General features: G+C 39.4%; 1 protein-coding gene across 21 annotated transcripts in view; it reads right to left on the bottom strand.

Annotated features, from left to right (window-relative positions):
* The window catches only part of MED12L (mediator complex subunit 12L), a 364655-nt gene that overhangs the window by 7821 nt on the left and 336460 nt on the right, over positions 1-20374 (bottom strand). For all 21 annotated transcript variants that reach the window (XR_015160227.1, XM_086390493.1, XM_086390411.1 and 18 more), the window contains 4 exons: positions 10980-11069; positions 8851-9080; positions 7028-7184; positions 4097-4210 (listed from right to left, as the gene is read on the bottom strand). Coding sequence is in view for 20 of the 21 variants with exons in the window: in XM_086390493.1 (XP_086246619.1) it covers positions 4097-4210; positions 7028-7184; positions 8851-9080; positions 10980-11069 (591 nt within the window). In the remaining variant the exon portion in view is untranslated. The remainder of the gene's footprint in view (positions 1-4096; positions 4211-7027; positions 7185-8850; positions 9081-10979; positions 11070-20374) is intronic.

Raw genomic sequence — 20374 nt, 5'->3', positions numbered from 1 at the left:
AACAGCCTGATAAGGAACTTGTAGTCAAAAGCAGTAAATCAAATACAAATGCATTTTGAGGTTCCCTGCATTCAATTTCCTCTTTCAAAGCTTCCCATACTTCTCCTACTCCTCTTGACCTCTGTTAGGGGTTGAATTATTTTCCCCCCAAAAGATTCACTAGCATCCTAACCATCAGTACATCAGAAAGTGACTTCAGTTGGAAACAGAGTCTTTTTTTTAAAAAAGGGAAATTTGGACACAAACACAGGGAGAACGTCATGAAAGGATGAAAGGGAAGATTGGGTGATGTGTCTGCAAGCCGAGGAATGCCCAAGATTGCCAGGAAACATTCAGAAGCTCAGAGAGAGGTGTGGCTCAGACTCTCAGGAGAAACTGGCTCCACCAACTCGATGATCTTGCACTTCTAGCCTCCAGAATGGTGAGACCATAATTTTCTGATTGTTCAAGCCACACCCGTGGTGGTATATCACTACAACAGCCCTGACAAACAAACACCACCTCACCAGGCTTCCACCACTTTCCGGGGCCCAGACTGACATCTAACAGCCTTCAGTGATTCTACGCCATCTGGCGGCAGGAAGCAAGCCTGGCACATCACCTCTGTGCTCCGCGACCTTCGGCACCGTGCTGGCCTCCACTGCACATCTCACTATACACATGCAGACTTGGGAATGTCACCAGACAGCAGGAGGGCAAGTCATGAGGAGGGCGGTGGCATGTTTGCACCATCCCTTCTCCCCTGAGTCTGCAGGAAGGACAGCTGTGAGTGAGTCAGAGCTGGTGTCTCTTCAACAGCCAGTTTACCACTCTGTCACCAGCAAGCAAACAAGCAGGAGAGGAAGAACACTAGCCAGTAACAAGAACTGGATCTGCTAGAGATGATTATAATAAATCTTAGAACTAATAAGAAAAGGAACTGTACCCAAAGATAAAAAGAAATACATTGTGTTAAAATTGCTGAGGCTTTGTCATGGCTCTTCTGAAAATATACAACTAGAACCTTTCTCTTATACTTCTATTTTCTTTCACTGTGAGAGGAAAGAAAAAAAAAGAGCAATGGAATATATAACAAAATATCCCCAGCATCACTAATTTGCAACTAGGAATGATCTAAATGTTCAACAGTAGGTAGGGTGGTTAAACAAGTAATAGCAGAGCAGTACAATGGACCGACTTCTTCACAGCTATTCACAATGACAAATATGCATTATATTAATAAGCTTAAGAGGATATGTAAATAAGCATGCTGTAATTAAGCATGCAAAAAAGAATTATACTAATGCAAAAGTCCAAGATCACTGGTCATCCCTATAACTTCGAATTTGGAAATTATCTGAAGTCTATCACTCTAAGAGATAAGTTTCTCAGTTCATCTTAAAACTTAGGATGTACAACACATCTGCCTTTGTACGCATAGCTGCCAACTAAATTATAATGTATTGGGCTTCCCGGGTGGCTCAGTGGTAAAGAATCTGCCTGCAATGCAGGAGACCTGAGTTCAGTTCCTGGGTTGGGAAGATCCGCTGGACGAGGGCATGGCAACCCACTCCAGTACTCTTGCTTGGAGAATCCCATGCAGAGAGGAGCCTGGCGGGCTACAGTCCATGATGTCTCAAAGAGTCAGACACAACTGAAGCGGCTAAGTAGCAGCAGCAGATTATAATGTATTGCTCTAAATATCAAAATAAAACATTGTGCTTCTCAAGGTAGCTTTTTAAAAGCTAAAAAAAAAAAGCCTACTGTGGATTTTACTTTCTATTTAGATTACTGTGAATGGAGGTGTTTGTTTCTCTAGAATTATTTTCCTTGGAATACACTGGAGAAGAATCATGAGCCTGACATGACTGACCCACTAAGTGGGATAGAAGTGTCTTAAGCCAGTGAGTGAAATACAACCAGCTGCATTAAAACATATCAATACTGACTTAGAACCCTGAATGTGTGATATATGTTCTCTACACACAAAAAATTATTAAACATTATGAAACTATTAGAAGAGTAGAAAGGTACTAAATTTTGCTGTATGCTGCTACTGCTGCTAAGTCACTTCAGTCGTGTCCGACTGTGTGTGACCCCATAAACATCAGCCCACCAGGCTCCTCTGTCCCTGGGATTCTCCAGGCAAGAACACTGGAGTGGGTTGCCATTTCCTTCTCCAATGCATGAAAGTGAAAAAGTGAAAGTGAAGTCGCTCAGTCGCGTCAGACCCTCAGCAACCCCATGGACTGCAGCCTACCAGGCTCCTCCATATGCTTAATTCTAGTACAATATGGGACCTGGGTCTCCTCTCAGTTCTGTATAAGTGGACCTTCTACTAACAATTATAACAAAAATAGTTTGAAGTTAATTTCCACCCCAGTCATATAATTTTAACTTTGTGATAGAATAAAAATTTTTTTTTCAGTCAGTTCAGTCACTCAGTCGTGTCTGACTCTTTGAGACCCCATGGACTGCAGCACGCCAGGTTCCCTGTCCATTTGCCAGCTCCCAGAGCTTACTCAAACTCATGTCCATTGTGTCGGTGATGCCATTCAACCATCTCATCCTCTGTCGTCCCCTTCTCCTCCAGCCTTCAATCCTTCCCAGCATCAGGGTCTTTCAAATGAGTCAGTTCTTCCCATCAGGTGGTCAAAGTATTGGAGTTTCAGCTTTAGCATCAGTCTTTCCAATGAATATTCAGGACTGATTTCCTTTAGGATTGATAGACTGGATCTCCTTGCAGTCCAAGGGACTCTCAAGAGTCTTCTTCAACACCACAGTTCAAAAGCATCAATTCTTTGGTGCTCAGCTTTCTTTACAGTCCAACTCTCACATCTATACATGACTACTGGAAAAACCATAGCTTTGATTAGATGGACGTTTGTTGGTAAACTAGTGTCTCTGCTTTTTAATATGCTGTCTAGGTTGGTCATAGCTTTTCTTCCGAGGAACAAGTGTCTTTTAATTTCATGGCTGCGGTCTATTACATTTCAAGGATTTCTTTAAAAATGAAGATCAAACTGGCCAATGCAGGGGTGTATTAAATTCCCTCAGGGTGTCCTATTTCCATCTTATGGGGGCATTATCAGCCCATCCCCACCTAACTGCACTCTATCCCACCTAATATACTAGAGCCCTGGCCACACTGTTCCTTCTTACTAAAAACTGAAAAACCACCCATCTTTCAAATTCTGTCTTGGAAAAGAATCTACATCAGTGTTTTCCAAAGTGTGAGAGACATGCAGTCATACAGCTTATCTCAGTCATGGTGCTCATTCACTCAACTCCCATGGCTGAATTACCTGCAGAGTAAGTGCTTATTTTCACAGGTATTTCCAACACATGACAAGTGATGTGCCCACTACCATTGATAGCAGTGATAAAACGCTTCTTTTTAGAATATGTTCAAGGAAATAGGAAAAGAGGCAATTTAAAGAAAAACAGTAGGTAAATAATAAAGAAGGAATATGGCACTGGCAAAAGTAAAAACTATTGAGGTTTGGCACACGCTGCTTGATACTCTGCATAACATTTCAGAATTTGGTTTACAAAGTCACAGAAGCAAATTATAAGATTACATGAAAAATTCACAAAATTACATGAATTCCATGCAAATTCTTGAAGCAAATGCTAACACAGGCTAAAATTGGGAGTTTCTTTTACATCAATAAAGATAATACTTTAGAAAGTACTCTCACGTTTCTTTGGGATTACTCAAAGGAAACTCAAAGCCAAGTACAGCAATATTCTAAGCATACCCATTATAAGTTATCATTTTAACATTGTTTACAAAAAATTTGGTTTCTCAATATAAACATTTAGTCCATAGAATGCAGAGGTCTGAAGAAATTTGAAGAGGAAAAATTATATGACCTAAGAACCCTAAATATTTATTTATACCTTCCATGAAAACAAATATACTGACTACAATAATAACACAATCCTTCTCTGATAAAGTTCTAGGGAGGAAACTGGCAGGGTATATTTAGGTTTTTTCAGTTCTTAACAATCTTATGGGACATGAAAAAATGCAATCTGCCTTTGAAGAACCCCAGCAAAAAAAGAATAAAGAAGAAGAAACCCGCATGTTTGGTTTTGAAATGCTAGGCCTTACCAGAGGCTGCTGGGGCTGCATTGTTTGGAGACCAAGGGTCTGACTCTGGGTCTGCGAGGACCCCTGAGGCTGGGGAGGCTGCTGAGGCTGGGGGGGCTGCTGGGGCTGCTGCATCTGGAAAGAAAGAAAAATAATTACACAGCTAAAGTAGGAGGTTAATATCATTCCATGGAGAAGGAATGCCATTGCAACCCACTCCAGTATTCTTGCCTGGAGAATCCCAAGGACAGAGGAGCCTGGCAGGCTACAGTCCATGGGGTTGCAAGAGTCAGACATGACTGAGCAACTATACCACCACACAATATCATTCCAATTTCCTCCCCAATATATCTTCTGATTATTCTGTTCTAACAAAGATGACAGGCACCTGCCTCCTCCATATTTTTCTCGCCACACATCATTCATCTTCAAGGGCAATACCCAAGTCTGCTCCTCCACACACTCTCAGACTGCTCCAACACTAAGAATATCCTCTACTGTAGTCACAGTGATCATAGTCTAAACCACCTGACACCGTCCAGGGACATTCTTTGTACTTAACCATTTCTATTCCTTTAGTGCCATTTGCCCTTCCACACATTTGATCCCATCTTATGCTACCAGGTGAGACAAGGACTGCTCACTAGATATCTTTTCATCCCTTATGACACCCAAAGGAACTCCTGAATTTTTTTTTTTTTTTTTTTTTTTAAAGAAGATTTAGATGTGAGAAGTTCTGGTGTAAATTACCAGCATAAAATTGTAAGCTTATGTCCATGAATGTTGGCTCAAATATATGGCTCTTGGAAAACAGCTCCAAATCACAAAAGAAATATAAACTAGACATCCATCTGGTGGGACACCACAGAGGAGCAGAAAATATTAGGAGGCAGTTTGTCTCGAACTTTAAAGTCTCCTCCACCCAAACACTTCATCCTGATGATGTTAGCACCTGACTTCTTTTTATCTTCTGCATTTTCCACTTGGTTGGCATACTCTCTCCCAAATTATCTTCTTTAGGGCAAGGTAATCAATGGCTATTGTCAGATGGCATTTTTCTCTAAGTGACAAGGGTCCGGGATTTGGAATCCGAGCTGAGGTCTGGGTGGGCCATTTCCACCACGAAAAATACAAGTTGGATCAGAAATACAGCAACTGCAATAGGAAGCTAATTCTCCATTTGGCTCTCTGCGAGCCTGTTCAGGAAAAGTCAACCCAACTTTGTAATTGTTAATCTATCTCTTTATGGAGGAAGCTAATCACCATAAAAGGAATAAATGTAAATTGGATACAGAAACAAATAATTTTTCCTAATCTCCAAGAAATGTGCTGGTAATGAAAAAATTATTAGAAGGACATTATCATGTGAATTGGGTTAAAAAGTACACGGTAACCAATAAGAAAGATTCTCAAAATTTGCAGTAAAAAATACTAGTGGAAGATAGGAAGTGGTAAATAAATACTGTAACAACTTTCCTCCATGATTTGGAAATGAGAAGTTTTAAAACAGAGGGAAATGTAAACACCAGTCATAGAAAGTTCTGAAACCTATCCTCAGAACTTGGGGAAACTGTGATTCAAGAAAATATCACCACAAGTATTAACAGTCATATTAACAATAGTATTACCAAATAAGTGCTTTACTTGTATTTGCTTATTAGATTTTCACTATACATGTAACAAGTGGGCACTATAATCATTTCCATTTTACTTATGACAAAGCTAAAGATTAGAGGGCTTCTGACCACGTTGGAGATTATATGTATGCCGTGAGTGGGGCTGGCCATCTGTAGGCCACACTCCCTGAAATCAATTACCTTTTCTAAATTTTCCACATGTTAACGGTGAAAACTGGGATGTAATTCACAGCATCTTATAATTGTGAAGCACAGTTTTGTTGAAGACTTGTGTTGGCTTCAACTGTCCACCTGATGGCACTGCCAACCAGAATTCTTGGGATCATACTGAATTCAGATCTGAAACCCATTTCAGCTAATGGTTCAAATATTTTCTTCCCACCATCTGTGTCAAGGTTGAGACATGAAAGTTCCTCTGCTGCCCTTTTCTGCATGACTGGTTTATTTCTCATTGACCTCACATGAAGACTATAACCCTTGGGTACCCCAGTTTTACTGGAGTTCCCATTCCTGGTGTTGCTTTCTTCTCCTTTCTTAGAAATACATAAAAGGACAATGCATCTTAAGTTGGATTGTTGATAAGGTTAGAGTCCACTGTATAAACTCATCAAGCAATTTCCAATCCAATAACACAGGACAAGCTTGCTGATAATAAAGACAGATGGAACTGGCAAACATAATAGCTTGCATTCCCTAAACAAGGGAGGCAGAAGTCAGAATGTGTCAAGAGGAAGAGTTCTTTACTTAGGAGACTCAAATATTTATGATGAACAAGCAAAGGGGACAACTGTCTGGATACTACCAGAGACAAGATGAAATATCCCTTTGAAACATCCTCCTTACGTTACTCCAGCTTCACAGCCCAATCAGACTAGAGATGTTAAACAAAACATTTACAGGCATTACAGGCCCCTCTAGAAATATGATGGAAACTCTGGACAGCTCAATTAAAAAAAAAGAAAAACACACACAAGAAATTTTGAACTCAAATCACATCGTCTATAGTTAAGCAGTGACTGGGGAAACTGAGGCTTACACTATTAAGATAAAGGCATCCAGTTACCCTCCCAAACCTTTGGGAGCAGCAAAGGGATGTCTACATTATGTACTCTCCTGCCTACTACAACCAGGTGGATGCACAGAGGAAGGAAGACCCCTGCCAAATTGGAACTAAATGACACCAACTTAGCTCCTAGTGTCAAATACACAGGATTCCTTGGAACTCGGAAATTATATAAGAACAGTCGGAAGCGTCTGTTCTTTCTTAAGGCTGCTAAGGATTCTGCCCACAAATCACTCACTCCCAGCCCCCTACCTGGAGAAGCCTCTGCTGCTGTCGAACCTGTGGCTGTCTGGGTCTCATCGGGTCCTGAGACAAGGGCACTGAGGGAAGGTTTGGATGTGCGGAAGTCAGCACCGCATCGATTCCTCCACCCACCAGAGGGCTCTGCTGAAGCGACTGATGATTCAGCCTGGTAAAGAAGAAAACTTGTTTTCAGGCCCAAGTGTGCTGTCAAAGTTTTTAATCAGTGCCGTGGGAGCCGTACATACACTCACAAAGAAACCATCATGGTCAATAATCACTTTGAACAATTCAAATGCAATAAAGGGCAGCGGTTAAGGTCTCCTAGATTCTCAGGGACACCTGGTATCCCCTGACAAAGGACAGCAAGTATACTTACTACTTACAGTGAGATTGCAACATGGATAAACTACTTTTTAAAAATGTTCTGATAGTTTCTAATAAGTGACATTAACCGAGCATTTTACCTGGAGCAGGCGCTGTGGGAAAAATTTGAAATCTGTTATTTCGCTTACTACCCCTACAGCCCTCCTTCGTGTTCAGCAGTTTCGTTAGCCCTACTTTTAAAGTGAGAAAACAGAGCTAGAGAAGTAGTTACCAAAGGTAGTAAGATAGCAAATGGCACAGGTGGGATTTAAACTCAGAACTTTGGGGCTCTGAAGTTCAATTTCTTAGGCAGTATGGTATGTTGCCACTTACTAGACAAATAAATATAATGCATGTTTTCTAAATTTATTCATGTTCCCAAATGTGCTGCCATTAACCGTGCCAATTTTCCAAACAGTGATTACTTGGAGTTGACCTGCACTCTTTGATGGTAACACACAAGAGCAAAGCTGCTGTCCATGGGAGAGCAACATTCCGACATGCTGCAGGAAACTCAATTCCCCTAGACTGATGCCATACAACAGAATATTCTACGCTGACTGCATCTGTGCTGTCCAGTAAGACAGCCACTGGCCACCGGCTACACAAGTTCTGGGTCTCAGGGCAAAAAAAGAATGCAGGGCTCTCTGATCAAAAATGAGTAAGAATTTCAAGTGAGTGACAGCAGAGCATTAATAGCGACCACACAGGCCTCTCTAAACACACAGTCCTGCCTGACTGCACAGATCACATATCTTCAAAGCTGGTCCTGTTAGCCACATGTGGTTAATGAACACTTGAAATGTTACTACTGTGACTGAGAACTGAGGAACAACATTTTTAAACTTAACTTTGATTAGTCTAAATTAAAACAGCCCACGTGGCTAGTAGCTACTCTAACAGACAGTTCAGTAATACGCTATGTCTATAACTTCCAGCTAAGCAAGAACTGAGTAAGAGACATTCATGGCCCTGTTTTGCCAGCCATTTCTAAAGTGGAAAAGGTAAAAACTGAGATATGTAACAGAACTGTTGTGCACGCTACATACGATGAGAATTGTAATCACAGGCTTTAAGGTGCCAATCAACATATTCTAGTAAGGCACTGCTAGGGACAAGCAACAATTTTTTTATCAATTAAAAAAAGGTTTTAACAATTTAAAACCTTTTTATAAAAGAGAAGGAAAAAAAGAACACTGGAGCTAACATAGTGTTATCACTAAAAAATATTACACAAATACTAAGGGAGATGTGAGTCAAACAACAAGCCTTGAATGAAATACACAAGGTGAGGCACTGCTTCTTTTGAACTACAATCCGGATGCTGCTAAAAATGAGATGACAGAATGAAAACGATGTGGAAATATGCAAACTCATAAGAACAATTATGAAACACCATGTCCTAAGGGAAGCACAGTAAAGATCAGGATTTGAGTGGCCACCACTGTAATCATTTCCACATGCATCACCTCTGGGAGCCGGTCAGGGGATGCAGGTATGGTGACGCCTGCTGCTGAACGTAGCCGCTCGGCGGCTGCTGCATCTGTCTGAGTCTTTCCATGAGCGCTGGGTTGGAGTGAGCGGCCGGATAGGTTCTGGAATTATAGGTAGGAGACAGGACCACGCTGCCAGCCTGCTGCTGAGGGGTCTGCTGCAAAGGCATCTGGGTTCCATACATTGTGTAGCCCTGGGGCATGGTCTGCAGGCAGGCACAAGGGAAGAAGTCAACGTTTCCATTTACCAGCTTTCCTATCACTAAGACACACAGGGCAAAAACAAAGCCAGGAGGAGCTCCCTGAGATGTGCTGTTCTCCAAGGCTCTTTTAACTCAAAATATGAGGAAGACTACTCTGGAGGCCAAAAGAAGAGTCAGAAAATTATAGGATGAACTTGTGTACTGATTCACCAGAAAGTTCAATTACAAAACATGAATCCTCATTTGGTTAAGCAATCATTTTTAAGCTCAGATGCTTGTTTTCAGGAAAGGAAAGGCATGTTTCTGCATAGAAATAATCAGGCAAGCATGCATACCTCTAGTGCACACATGATATCAGTGTTCAACAGAGTTCAAGCATCATTAATGCTGTTTCAGAAAAGCTACACATACTCAAGGCAAATAAAAATAATGGAGTACACTTTCCTAGTATGGTATGTAACTACACTTCCTTGGGCCTAATGAATTTGCCTGTAGTAACAAACCAGTTAACAAAAAAGAAGAAAAGTCAATTAACCAGAGAATGAGGGTATCACTGAAAGTGAAAGTGTTAGTTGCTCAGTTGTGTCTGACTCTTTGTGACCCCATGGACTGCAGCCTGCCAGGCTCCTCTGTCCATGGGATTCTCCAGGCAGGAATACTGGAGTGGGTTGCCATTCCCTTCTCCAGGGGATCTTTCCAACTCAGGGATTGAACCTGGGTCTCCTGCATTGCAGGCAGATTCTTTACTGGTAGTCTGAGCCACCATGAAAGCCCAATGAGGGTGTCACTAGTGACTATTTGATACCCTTGAGTTCTGGTTGGACAGTAGCCTGTCTCAGCACTCTATAATACCATCAGGATATTCAATTTCTCCATTCAACATTATATAGTGGCTGTTTCTTCAAATCTTGACACCTGATGTAAATGAAAAGCTTTAGGTTCTGCTGGATCACCATCTATAATATACAGAACAGAGTGCTGATTAAAGTAGAAGAGGACCACTCTCCGGGTCCTCTAAATACCACATTTCGAGGTAGCTGAGTGGCTGACTTGGAAGATAGAGTGATGGACAATGACTTTCCTGCAGACAGCATGCAGGGATGCAGCCTGCCATGGGGCTTGGTGCCCATGAAGGCCAATCTCAGCCTTCCTTTCAGCTGTGGACACAGTGTGAACTGCTGGCCCCAACTAGAGGTCTTGCCAACATCCCTGGCTTCCTGATTATGAGAAGGGTAGAGTAAAAGGATGTGGAGGCAGAAATGAAAAAAACTGTTAGAAAAAAAAAATAGCTCAAGATTTGCATTATATTAAGGCAAACCTATCATTTGCTGAATAACTACCGTGTATCTAGTGTTTCACTAGTTCTATAGGTGGTCTTAAATCCCCACAATGTTCATTTCTATTTTACGGAGACAAAAATCAAGACTTAGAGTAACTCTCACAATGTTACACAGCTTAGAGGTTGTCAGGAATTTTGTCAAGGTGTGATGCCAAGGTCGATTTTCTTCTTATTCTACCATGATTCCTCTTCGAAGTTATCTTTGAATATCATAAAATTCCATCATAAATTACATCATTATGTATTACAATGTAAGTACTATAGGACTAATAACCATTTCAATATCCATCATCATTATTAACATAAAGTTATGAATTGATATTTCTAATTCATTTCTAATTCTAACAATTTCCTAAAATGTTTTATGCCCTTTAATCAACCCCCGGACTTGTTTAGTAATCACTGGTAAAGATTTCTGTGAAATGTCAATTATAATCTATAGGCAGAAGATGTGACTAAGTTCCATACCCCATAAGGGAACTGATACCCTACTTACTTGGTTCCCCCCTTCAAATAAAGAGCATTAAAAATCCCAGTAGCATCTACAAAGCAAACATGGGTACCTGTGCTTGCTGCAGTCCTGGATACTGGGGGAGCTGAGGGGAGGGCCGTGCCTGAGCAGCAAAGAGAGCAGCCTGGTCCCCTGGCTGGCCCTGGAAAACAAAGCCGAGGTGGCTCTTGATCATAACAGCAAGGGTGGGATTCGAGCTCTTGGTTCATAACCCCAAAAAACCATGACACCAAACCGTACGTGAGAACAGCACTTGCAGATTCCAAATGGTGTTAAATACTATTTCTCATCAATTTCCTATTGACACTAGAGATTGTCACACTTACTATTTCTTCCAAAGAAGACTACAGCTATCCCAGATGATAAGACATACATACACACAAGTCAAAATATTCAATGGTCTGCTCATCAGAGAGAATCTGAGACAGCTTTCCTGTACACTCCAGGATACAAAGGCCCCTTTAGAGTAAAAGGCATGAGTTTCTTAAGTGTGAAATCTGAAACCACATACTTGCCTCATCCTGTGCCCATCGATTAAGAGAACACGTGGTACATACATACATACAAATGGCATATACATCTTCATGACTTTTTAATGATATTCCTTCAGAGGGACCTAAAAATTGCCTATTTAGCCAAGTATGCAAGGGAAGAATTTGGTTATCTTTTATGACTCTAATAACCAATAGAACCAATTAAATTTTATAATAAGTTAATATCAAATGCAATTCTAACCAACTGCAATATAAAATAAAACCAATTAACATCTGTTCACCAGCCTTAATTTAATACATGTTTTCGCCTGGGGAAACTATATTCCTAAAAGCAGCTATATGTATTTTGTTTTGGCAGCAGAAGTCACTTCACAGAAGTGTGCAGTATTAATCATAGAAAGAGGACTAACTTCTGACCATCCCCTGGTTTTCTCCAGGACTTACTAATTATAAAGAAATAGGATTTATTCTAGGATATTTTAGTATCATTTTATATTCTAGATGTTCTCATTTTTTTTAAAGTGTTAAAATATAGTAATGTAAAACCAATTTTAATGTTCTTGGAAAGAAGCACAGATATTTCTCGCAGGAAAAAAAGGTATAAACATTTAGCTTAAGAGGGAAAACACCAACACTTATTAGGCACCTATTATATGCCAGGGACTAGGCTTCTTATTCATATCTCCATTTTCTCACAGGAACTCTGCAGGGAGGGAACTTAGTCCCCATTTTCTCCAGGTACGAAAAGTCAGGCTCAGAGAGCCTAGGCAGCTTAGCAAACTCACCCGGTTAAACATGGCCAAGCCCTTAGCGCCTACGTGAGCCTGCCTCCAGAGCCCAGGGTTTTCTCCATGATGATAAGATGCCTTCATATGTGATATCAAGAATGAAAATACTTAAAATTTCATTTGGTGCTTATTCTTTAAGGACATACAGCCTCTTAAATTCACCCCAATAAGAAAACAAAAGGATAATCTTTATTAAGACTTGTTAGTGAGATTCTGAAATGAATGCATACATCAGATGGTGAAGCATTTTTCTCTGATCCCCACATATAAAATCACTTGAGGGCAGTTAAGAAACTTTGGCCTCTCCTAAGGTGACTGACCACACATACATGGACCAAACATAAATTTCTGAAAGTATCTACTATGGTATCTATATATAACAGCTTCAACAAGAATGTAACATTCCAGTGTGGGTACCATGATGATACTCTGAGATTCTAGCTGATTAATTTACTAAGTGTAATTATATCTCTATTTGCTTATTGTTGTTCAGTCGCTGAGTCGTGTCTGACTTTTGCGACACCATGAACTGCAGCATGCCAAGCTTCCTTGTCTTTCACGGTCTTGTGGAGTTTGCTCAGACTCATGTCCATTGTATCAATGATGCCATCCAACCATCTCATCCTCTGTTGCCTCTTTCTCCTCCTGCCCTCAGTCTTTCCCAGCATCAGGGTCTTTTCCAATGAGTCAGCTCTTCACATCAGCTGGCCAAAGTATTGGAGCTTAAGCTTCAGCATCAGTCAGCCAGTGAATATTCAAGGTTGATTTCCTTTGGGATTGACTGGTTTGATCTCTTTTCTGTCCAAGGGAATCTCAAGAGTCTCCTCCAGCACCACAATTCAAAAGCATCAACTCTTCGGCGTTCAACCTTCATTGTCCAACTCTCACATCCATACATAACTACTAGAAAAACCACAGCTTGGGCTAGATAGACCTTTGTCGGCAAAGTGATGTCTCTGCTTTATAATACACTGTCGAGGTCTGTCACAACTTTTCTTCCAAGGAGCAAGCATCTTTTAATTTTGTTACTGCAGTCTCCGCCTGCAGTGACTCTGGAACCCAAGAAAAAAAATCTGTCACTGCTTCCACAGAAAAATACCCCAAGCTCCCTAGTCTAGGAGAGCACATGTCAGGGCAGTGTGGCCATCCAGAGCATACAAGGATCACCCTGACCTATCCAAGTAGCGCTCAATCCTCCAAACACTAAGCCAGGGAGTCATTAAATCAACCAGATCTTTACATGACAGTTCTCGAATCTGCTCGCTCACAGCATCATCCAAAGTCCCTGAAACATACTGCTGTGCTTCTTAGTGGGGACAACATATGTAAATTATCACTTTTACACAAGAAAAGAACAAAAAATTATTTATGTGAGTTAGAACCTTGAGATTCCTAAGTGGTCTAAAATGCCCATGCCCTTTTTTGGCTTGGAGGTAAACAAGGTAAGATCTACAGATCTTTTCTAGCTCTTCACTCTTCCTTTGCTTCCTAAAGAATCTTATAAAAGAAACTGACTTACATGTGGGGGGACAGAAGGACCAAAACACTAACAGGCTAAGTATCTGAGTTACTGGGCAACATTCTTTTATTGACAAATAGTTGAGACTGTGGAAATTTAAGAAATATGTATTGTAAACTATTTCCATTTTTAAAATCATAAAATTAACATTCAAGAAAAAGCACTGTAACTTTGAAAACAAAGCAAGAAGGGGTAAAAAATTTCTATAATTCATGCATTCTTCAGTGAACCACTTTTAGTCCAAAGGTAAACTGCTTATTTATAAATAGACTGTGTTTCTTCCCAATGCTATTTTTTGCCCAACTCACTCCTTAAGTGCAGGAGGTACGGGTTCTAACATTCAATAGTCTCCCTGAGCAAATCACAAATACGTCACATCAGCCAGCACTCCCTAAGGGCTTTATAGTCCTATTTGCCCTGATCGAAAAATATCCCTCTTTTTCCAAACTGAAATGACCTCCTGCTGTTATCTGGTTTCTCCCAGAATAATGCCAGGAACAAATTACTTCAATTTGTAGAGATATTCAATCTGTTGAGTAAAGAATAGACAACCAAGAAGTTGTTTAGTAACTTTTGTTGTTTTTGTTGTTGTTCAGCCGCTCAGTTGCGTCTGACTCTTTGAGACCCCCAGACTGCAGCACGCCAGGCTTCCCTGTCCTTCACTATCTCTTGGAGTTTAACTTAAAAAGATGCTGAATGAGGACCAATCCTCCAATGTGGGAATAAGAGAACTAGAAACTGGAAGTTAGTAAAAGTCTTAAAATATTAATAGGATGGTTTGGCTGCATTCAGGAAGGGGATGCATTCATATGCATTCATATGCATATGCATTCATAACGTATCGTCCAAACCGGTGGGACAGGCCAGGGGAGCAGAGCAGAGACCACTCCTGGCAAATCAGGACTTAGGCTCACCTTTGTCACATGCAATCTATTTATCTGCTATTTTCAGAAAACTATCTAGGCTTTATTTCATTAAAACAAGATCAGTTCCTAGCACTGTATCTGGCATATAGTAAGTGCTCAATAAATATCTATTGAGGAAATCTAAGATTTAATTTAGTTTATCTGCTAAAGAAGAGATCCAGAGGTAAATTGAGATTTATATCTCAGCATAAATTAGTTTACCAAGTGCTTTCAAGTGCCCCATGTTTTTGAGTATCATCTTTTGTTTTAAAAACTCACTTTTCAATTCAATTCTTAGCATCTGTCATTCTAATGATTTCTTCTTTCCTTTTATTAGTACCTAGAGAGTAGAGTAGTAGCTCAACTGCCCTCTCCTTCCGCTTAACTGAAACAATCAGAGGCAACATTAACTTCACGCTTTTGTGAGTGTAAAGGGCAGTTCAGGAGGCTGGTTTCTGATGGAGCATTTGTGTCTAGTCAGGTGCCACACTGTGGTCTGGCTTCAGCTCCCCTGGCTCAGGTACCCAAGTTACAAGTGCCAAGGGAGTAAGAAACGGTTAACTGGGCAATTCTGACAGCTACATGAACCCATCTCTACCCTGAGACCCAAGGTTAATTCCCACAAGATAAATTTACCTTGTAAATTCCTACAAGGTAAATTCCTACCATGTTTGTTTTTAAACACTTTGCTCTAGGTTTGGCTCTGGATAAGAAATAGCAATCTATTTTATTTTCTAAAATTTCCACTTCGTAAAAACTTTTTAAACAGCTGTGCTGTTCAATAATGACTCTTCTTCCTGGCCTGTATAAGATTAAGCCTCTCTCTTACTGCTTTATTTTTAATTAGACAAGAGAGTATCTGAGCTCAGACAGACGCTGAAAACCTCCTGCGTGACTGGAAACGAATGAATGCGGTAGGCTTAAAATTTGTGATACATCATCCTCAAAGACAATTTTCAGTCTTCTGGGTCTTCTTCTTTTCATTAGTTCACTCTGAGTCAACTGAGAAAATGTGAGGCTTTCTTTCTACAAGAGAATTGGTTATGACTCCAATTAGCAGGCAGTAAGCATTACAATCAGCAGCACTTCAGGATCAGGAAACTTCTCTCCACTCAATTCACTAGTAATGATATTTTCAAATTCCTATTTAGTAACTTGCCAATACTATTTAAGGGTTGTAAGGAGAGAGAAGTGTTGTACCTGAAAACCACAGCCAGATTTTATGACTCTGAAAATGCTGTTCTGTGTTTCTGAAAATGCTGATTTAGGAATAATAATAATAAAGGTCACCCACTGAGAACCAGTGGGTAATGTTTCAAACTACTTGTTTGGAAGGTCCTGAGTAACGGTGTCCAAGGTTAAACAACAAATGGTGTGAACTAAAAGCTTTGGCATCACATTACATGGGTATATTTTGATTGCAGACAAAGATACATAGAAAATTCTTTAATTAAAAGAGGTCTTGCTGACCATTGTGCTTGATTCTTTCATAAAGCTTTCACATCAAATATAACTCAGTTGGTGATCAATTAACAGTAACATTAACTACTGGCACAAACAGGTTCATTTTGAAATAAACACACTTCAATAATAAACCTAAACAACAATAAACAACTGTTAGTGTGCTCATAAATGATGACTAGAGCATATTGATTAGTTGAATAATGCATTCATTAAATTTCTAATATTGGAGACTATTAAAGAAAGATAAGAATAGTGAAATGACAGCAAAGATGTATACATACGTTTCCATTTATTTGAATGAATATGTAGGTTATATATAACTCTTTAAATACTTGATGAATAAAATATTTTGTCTATTTTTTAAAAAGTAAAATCAATGATAAATGCAAATTATATTGTTTAAATTACATTATCTGAACAATAATTGCCCTACAGCAAACATAAACTATATGCAAGTATTTTAAAATCTGATAGTTTAATTCAAGTTTTTAAACAAACAGAAACTTTGCTTGCTCTCTGTATACTACAAATCTCAGGAAAAACTGATAGAAAAATTGTTTTCAGAAAAGTCTGCAAACTTTCCTCTGCCTAAAGAACAATTAATGAAATTGCCTACATGGCCTAAATATTGTCAAAGTTGTATTTGCAGTTAAGGATATTTTCACCAATGTACAGAAAATGTTACCCATTAAATTCGTAGTGAAACAAGTTGACTTACATTCACATCTGAGATGTGTGCTCTGTTTTATTCTAATGCTTCTTGGGTTTATGTTGTGGGTTGGCTACCTGATATAGAAACCTATAAGTAATTTAATGCAAAACATGCATTCTTAGCTAGCCCAGGCAAAGCAGTAGAGATGAGGTCTTATGACATGCATGCACAAGACCTATGCTCAAAAAAAAAAAAAAAAATCTTCTCCATACCGGAAAGAAAACAGAGATGATGGGTTCTGTTGAGAATTTAGGAAGAACCAGTGAGTGGGATGTGATGAGTAGGGCATTGTCATAACCACAGTTTTCATTATCTTGCATTGGCCTATGAGTCAGCATGCCATGCGTTCCTCCACTAATGATGTTGAGTTACCACAGAGAGAAGCAAGAGCTCAGGAATAGATGGGTTTGAAAGTGGGACTGAGATGATGGTGCACGAACTTGCCTATGTTCCCAAGCCCAGGACACAATCGTTCACTGGTTTCTATACCATACATATATATGATGGGAAGCACGAGGCAATCAAAGGGGACAACTTCCAGAAATAAATTCTGTTGAAGTGAACATGGGCAATGCATTCATGATTTTGTGTCATGGTTTCAAACATAAACCAAGTGAGTAACAGTGAAATGAAGACTGTAATTATTACCAGCTATAGAGGAATAACCTGCTTCTCATTTTGATGTTCAAAGAGTAATGCTATAAACATTTACTTAATTTAAAAAAAAAAAAAGAAAGAAAGAAAAGAAAGTATAAGGAATGACAGCAGGGGTGTTACCATTATGTTGTCAAAGTCTTCCAGAAGGGAGACAGCAGAGTTACAGAAGTCCTACAGAAAGGGGACAGCAAGAAAACGGCAGACAATACAGATAAGATTTTTTAGCCTAATGATGTGGGTAGCCAAAACACATAAGAATCAGTTCATCTCAAAACAATATTTCAGGGAGTCAAGACTTAAAACCCCAGGCCCTAAGATAGGTTATATTAATTTATATGCCAAACAATATCACCATGGGCTGGGACACAAATAACATGACAACAGTCACGTAACGGAGTAGTACCACAACCTGGAGGTTAAATGGGGACAGACAGGAAGTAGAGAAGCGATCAGAACCAGATAACTTCCCAAAACAAAAGGATGCTGGGCCCCCCAGTGTAAGCCAAAGAGTGCCTGAGACTTTCCCAGCCCAGAATCAGGGGAGAAGAGCTCAGGACATTTGGGTCACATGAAACAGATGAGACATTAAGTGAACAAGTCATGTATTATTGGAGGAGGTCATTAGATTGCTCCATTGCCAGTAAATGCAAACGAAAACAGAGCATCACTTTAACCACACATTCAATCAACCAAAATAGACAAGAACTATTTACAGTGTTCTAGTGTTTACACGCTAACAAGGAATCTAATTTATTAATAAAAAGGAAACTCCATGCTGGGGGAAAAAATATTCCTCTTTTTCAAGTCAATGATTTCCTTGCTTAATCATTTTTATAAATAGATTCTAAGTGACATTTTGTTTGACATATTAAAGTTTTTCTGTTCACTGAGGTTTAGAAATAGCGATGACATAAAATATTCACAACCTTAATTGAAAAAAAAGCAGTTTACTATAATAAGAACTAGAAATAACAGGAGGAATTTCCCAAGCAAATAATACCTATTCTCACCATTTTAGGGGTAAGTACATAATTCACTGTATCTATTCATTTGTCTTGTATCCAACTCTATCACCTTTATATGAGTGGTTCACTTTCTATCTTCATTCCATTCATAAAATCACCCCTATCTTCATTCCATTCATAAAAATCAAGCTGTGTACACTATCTTCAGGATCATTATATTTGCACAATCATAATTTCATCAAATTACTTCCTCATCATCCAAGTAAATAGAGAAATACCAGCTATTAAGTAATAAGCAGAGCATTCACTTTTCTGGACACAGTTTCCACCCTAGGAACAAAGTGATAGCTGTTAGGGCATATTTACTAGCTCAGTGGGTTTTGTTTTCATAAGCTCATTTTTGTCACTGAGATGTATAAAAATCATAGTCTCTGAGTAAGTTCATGAAGGATTCGTGTCAAAACTCAAGATTTGTTTCAATAAGATTGATCTGCATACCTTTACCAAATAAGAACCAAATTATTTTGAAATATGTTCAAATTATACAATCTGATAAATTGCAGAAGGGAAAATTTAAATAGCTAGTAGAGTTATAAAACATGCCTAACCTCACAGGTAATCAGAAAGTGCAAATTAAAATGTCATAATACAATATCATTTCAGCAGCTCTGAGTGAGAAAATTAAAGGTTAATCAAAGTTTAGTGAAGATGCGGAGAAAGTAAAACACTCATTTATAACTGATGGGAATCACTACCACTTTGGAAATTAAATCTCCACTTCTACTTCCACATACATACCCTGAAACTCTGCACAAACAGAAGTGTACAAAAATGTTTACTGTAGCATGGTTAACAGTAACAAAAAATTGGAAATAACTTAAATGATCATTAACAGAATGAATAAATGTTAACACTCATCATGAAACCTGAGCAGACAAGCAAATAAAATCAAGTAAGTATAACAAAGTAGATATAATTCAAAATTAGTCAACATTAAAAAGATAAAAAACAATACAATAATACCTATGTGAGGCCATAAATCTGAAGGTGATATTATATAATGTTTGTATCAATGGATGCAAAAATAAGTAGCAAAAATATAAAAACATTAATAAGAAAGAGAAACACAAATTCATGATAATGACTACATCTTTACAGGAAAGAAAGGAAATGGCAGGAAACCAGGGGCCTCATCCATGTCTATCGTATTTATGTTAAAAAAAAAAAAATCTAGAGCAAATGTGGCAGAACATTATTATTTAATAAAATTAGGTGGTAAGTATACAAGTGTTTGATCTATTATCTAACCTTGTATGTTTGAGAGACACTGCTAGAGAGTGAGGAGGAGTGAAAGATCAGAGGAAGGAAACATACACCAAGGTGATACCACATCCGTAAGGGAGATCAGTTACCAGATAAAAAGGATGCTGCTTAACTTAAATGGGCTCTATCAATCCGAGAGGCCTGTTTTCAGGATGTTACAGGGTCACTTCTGCCAAGGCGCTAACAACTCTGGAAGGCTCTGACTGACTCAATGTTCTTTCATTAAAATCTTAGAAGGGTGTCAGTTGCCATTATTGAGGGGAGCCCCATCCCCTTGCTGGCGACCCGGACTCCCTGCAGAGAGCGCTGTGCTGGTGCGGGGGGCCTGTTGAATCCCTCTCTCCTCCACACAGTTTCTGGGAGGGTCTCCAAGCCTTCTCTTGAGCCCAGCCATGCTTGCCGGCAGGGGCAGGTGATAATAAGACTTTCTGTAAGGCGCTGCACTCTTCAGTTCTTATCCAACGCCAACATGAGAACAAGCAAACCAAGTGCCAACTTCAGGATATCCAAGTAACCATATGCTATAACTGAGCACATCATTTTTGCCTGGCAGAAATCCTCCTCTTTAATGTCACGAATATCCTTAGGACTCATTATTTACAGCCAGCAGTGAATTGCTT

The sequence above is a fragment of the Bos grunniens genome, chromosome 1 (assembly GCF_055505025.1).
Source record: "Bos grunniens cultivar Pamir isolate PY7600 chromosome 1, Bosgru_T2T1.0, whole genome shotgun sequence".
NCBI classification, from domain to species: domain Eukaryota; kingdom Metazoa; phylum Chordata; class Mammalia; order Artiodactyla; family Bovidae; genus Bos; species Bos grunniens.
Note: the sequence above shows the minus strand (reverse complement) of the source record. Positions and strands in the feature narration are given on the sequence as shown.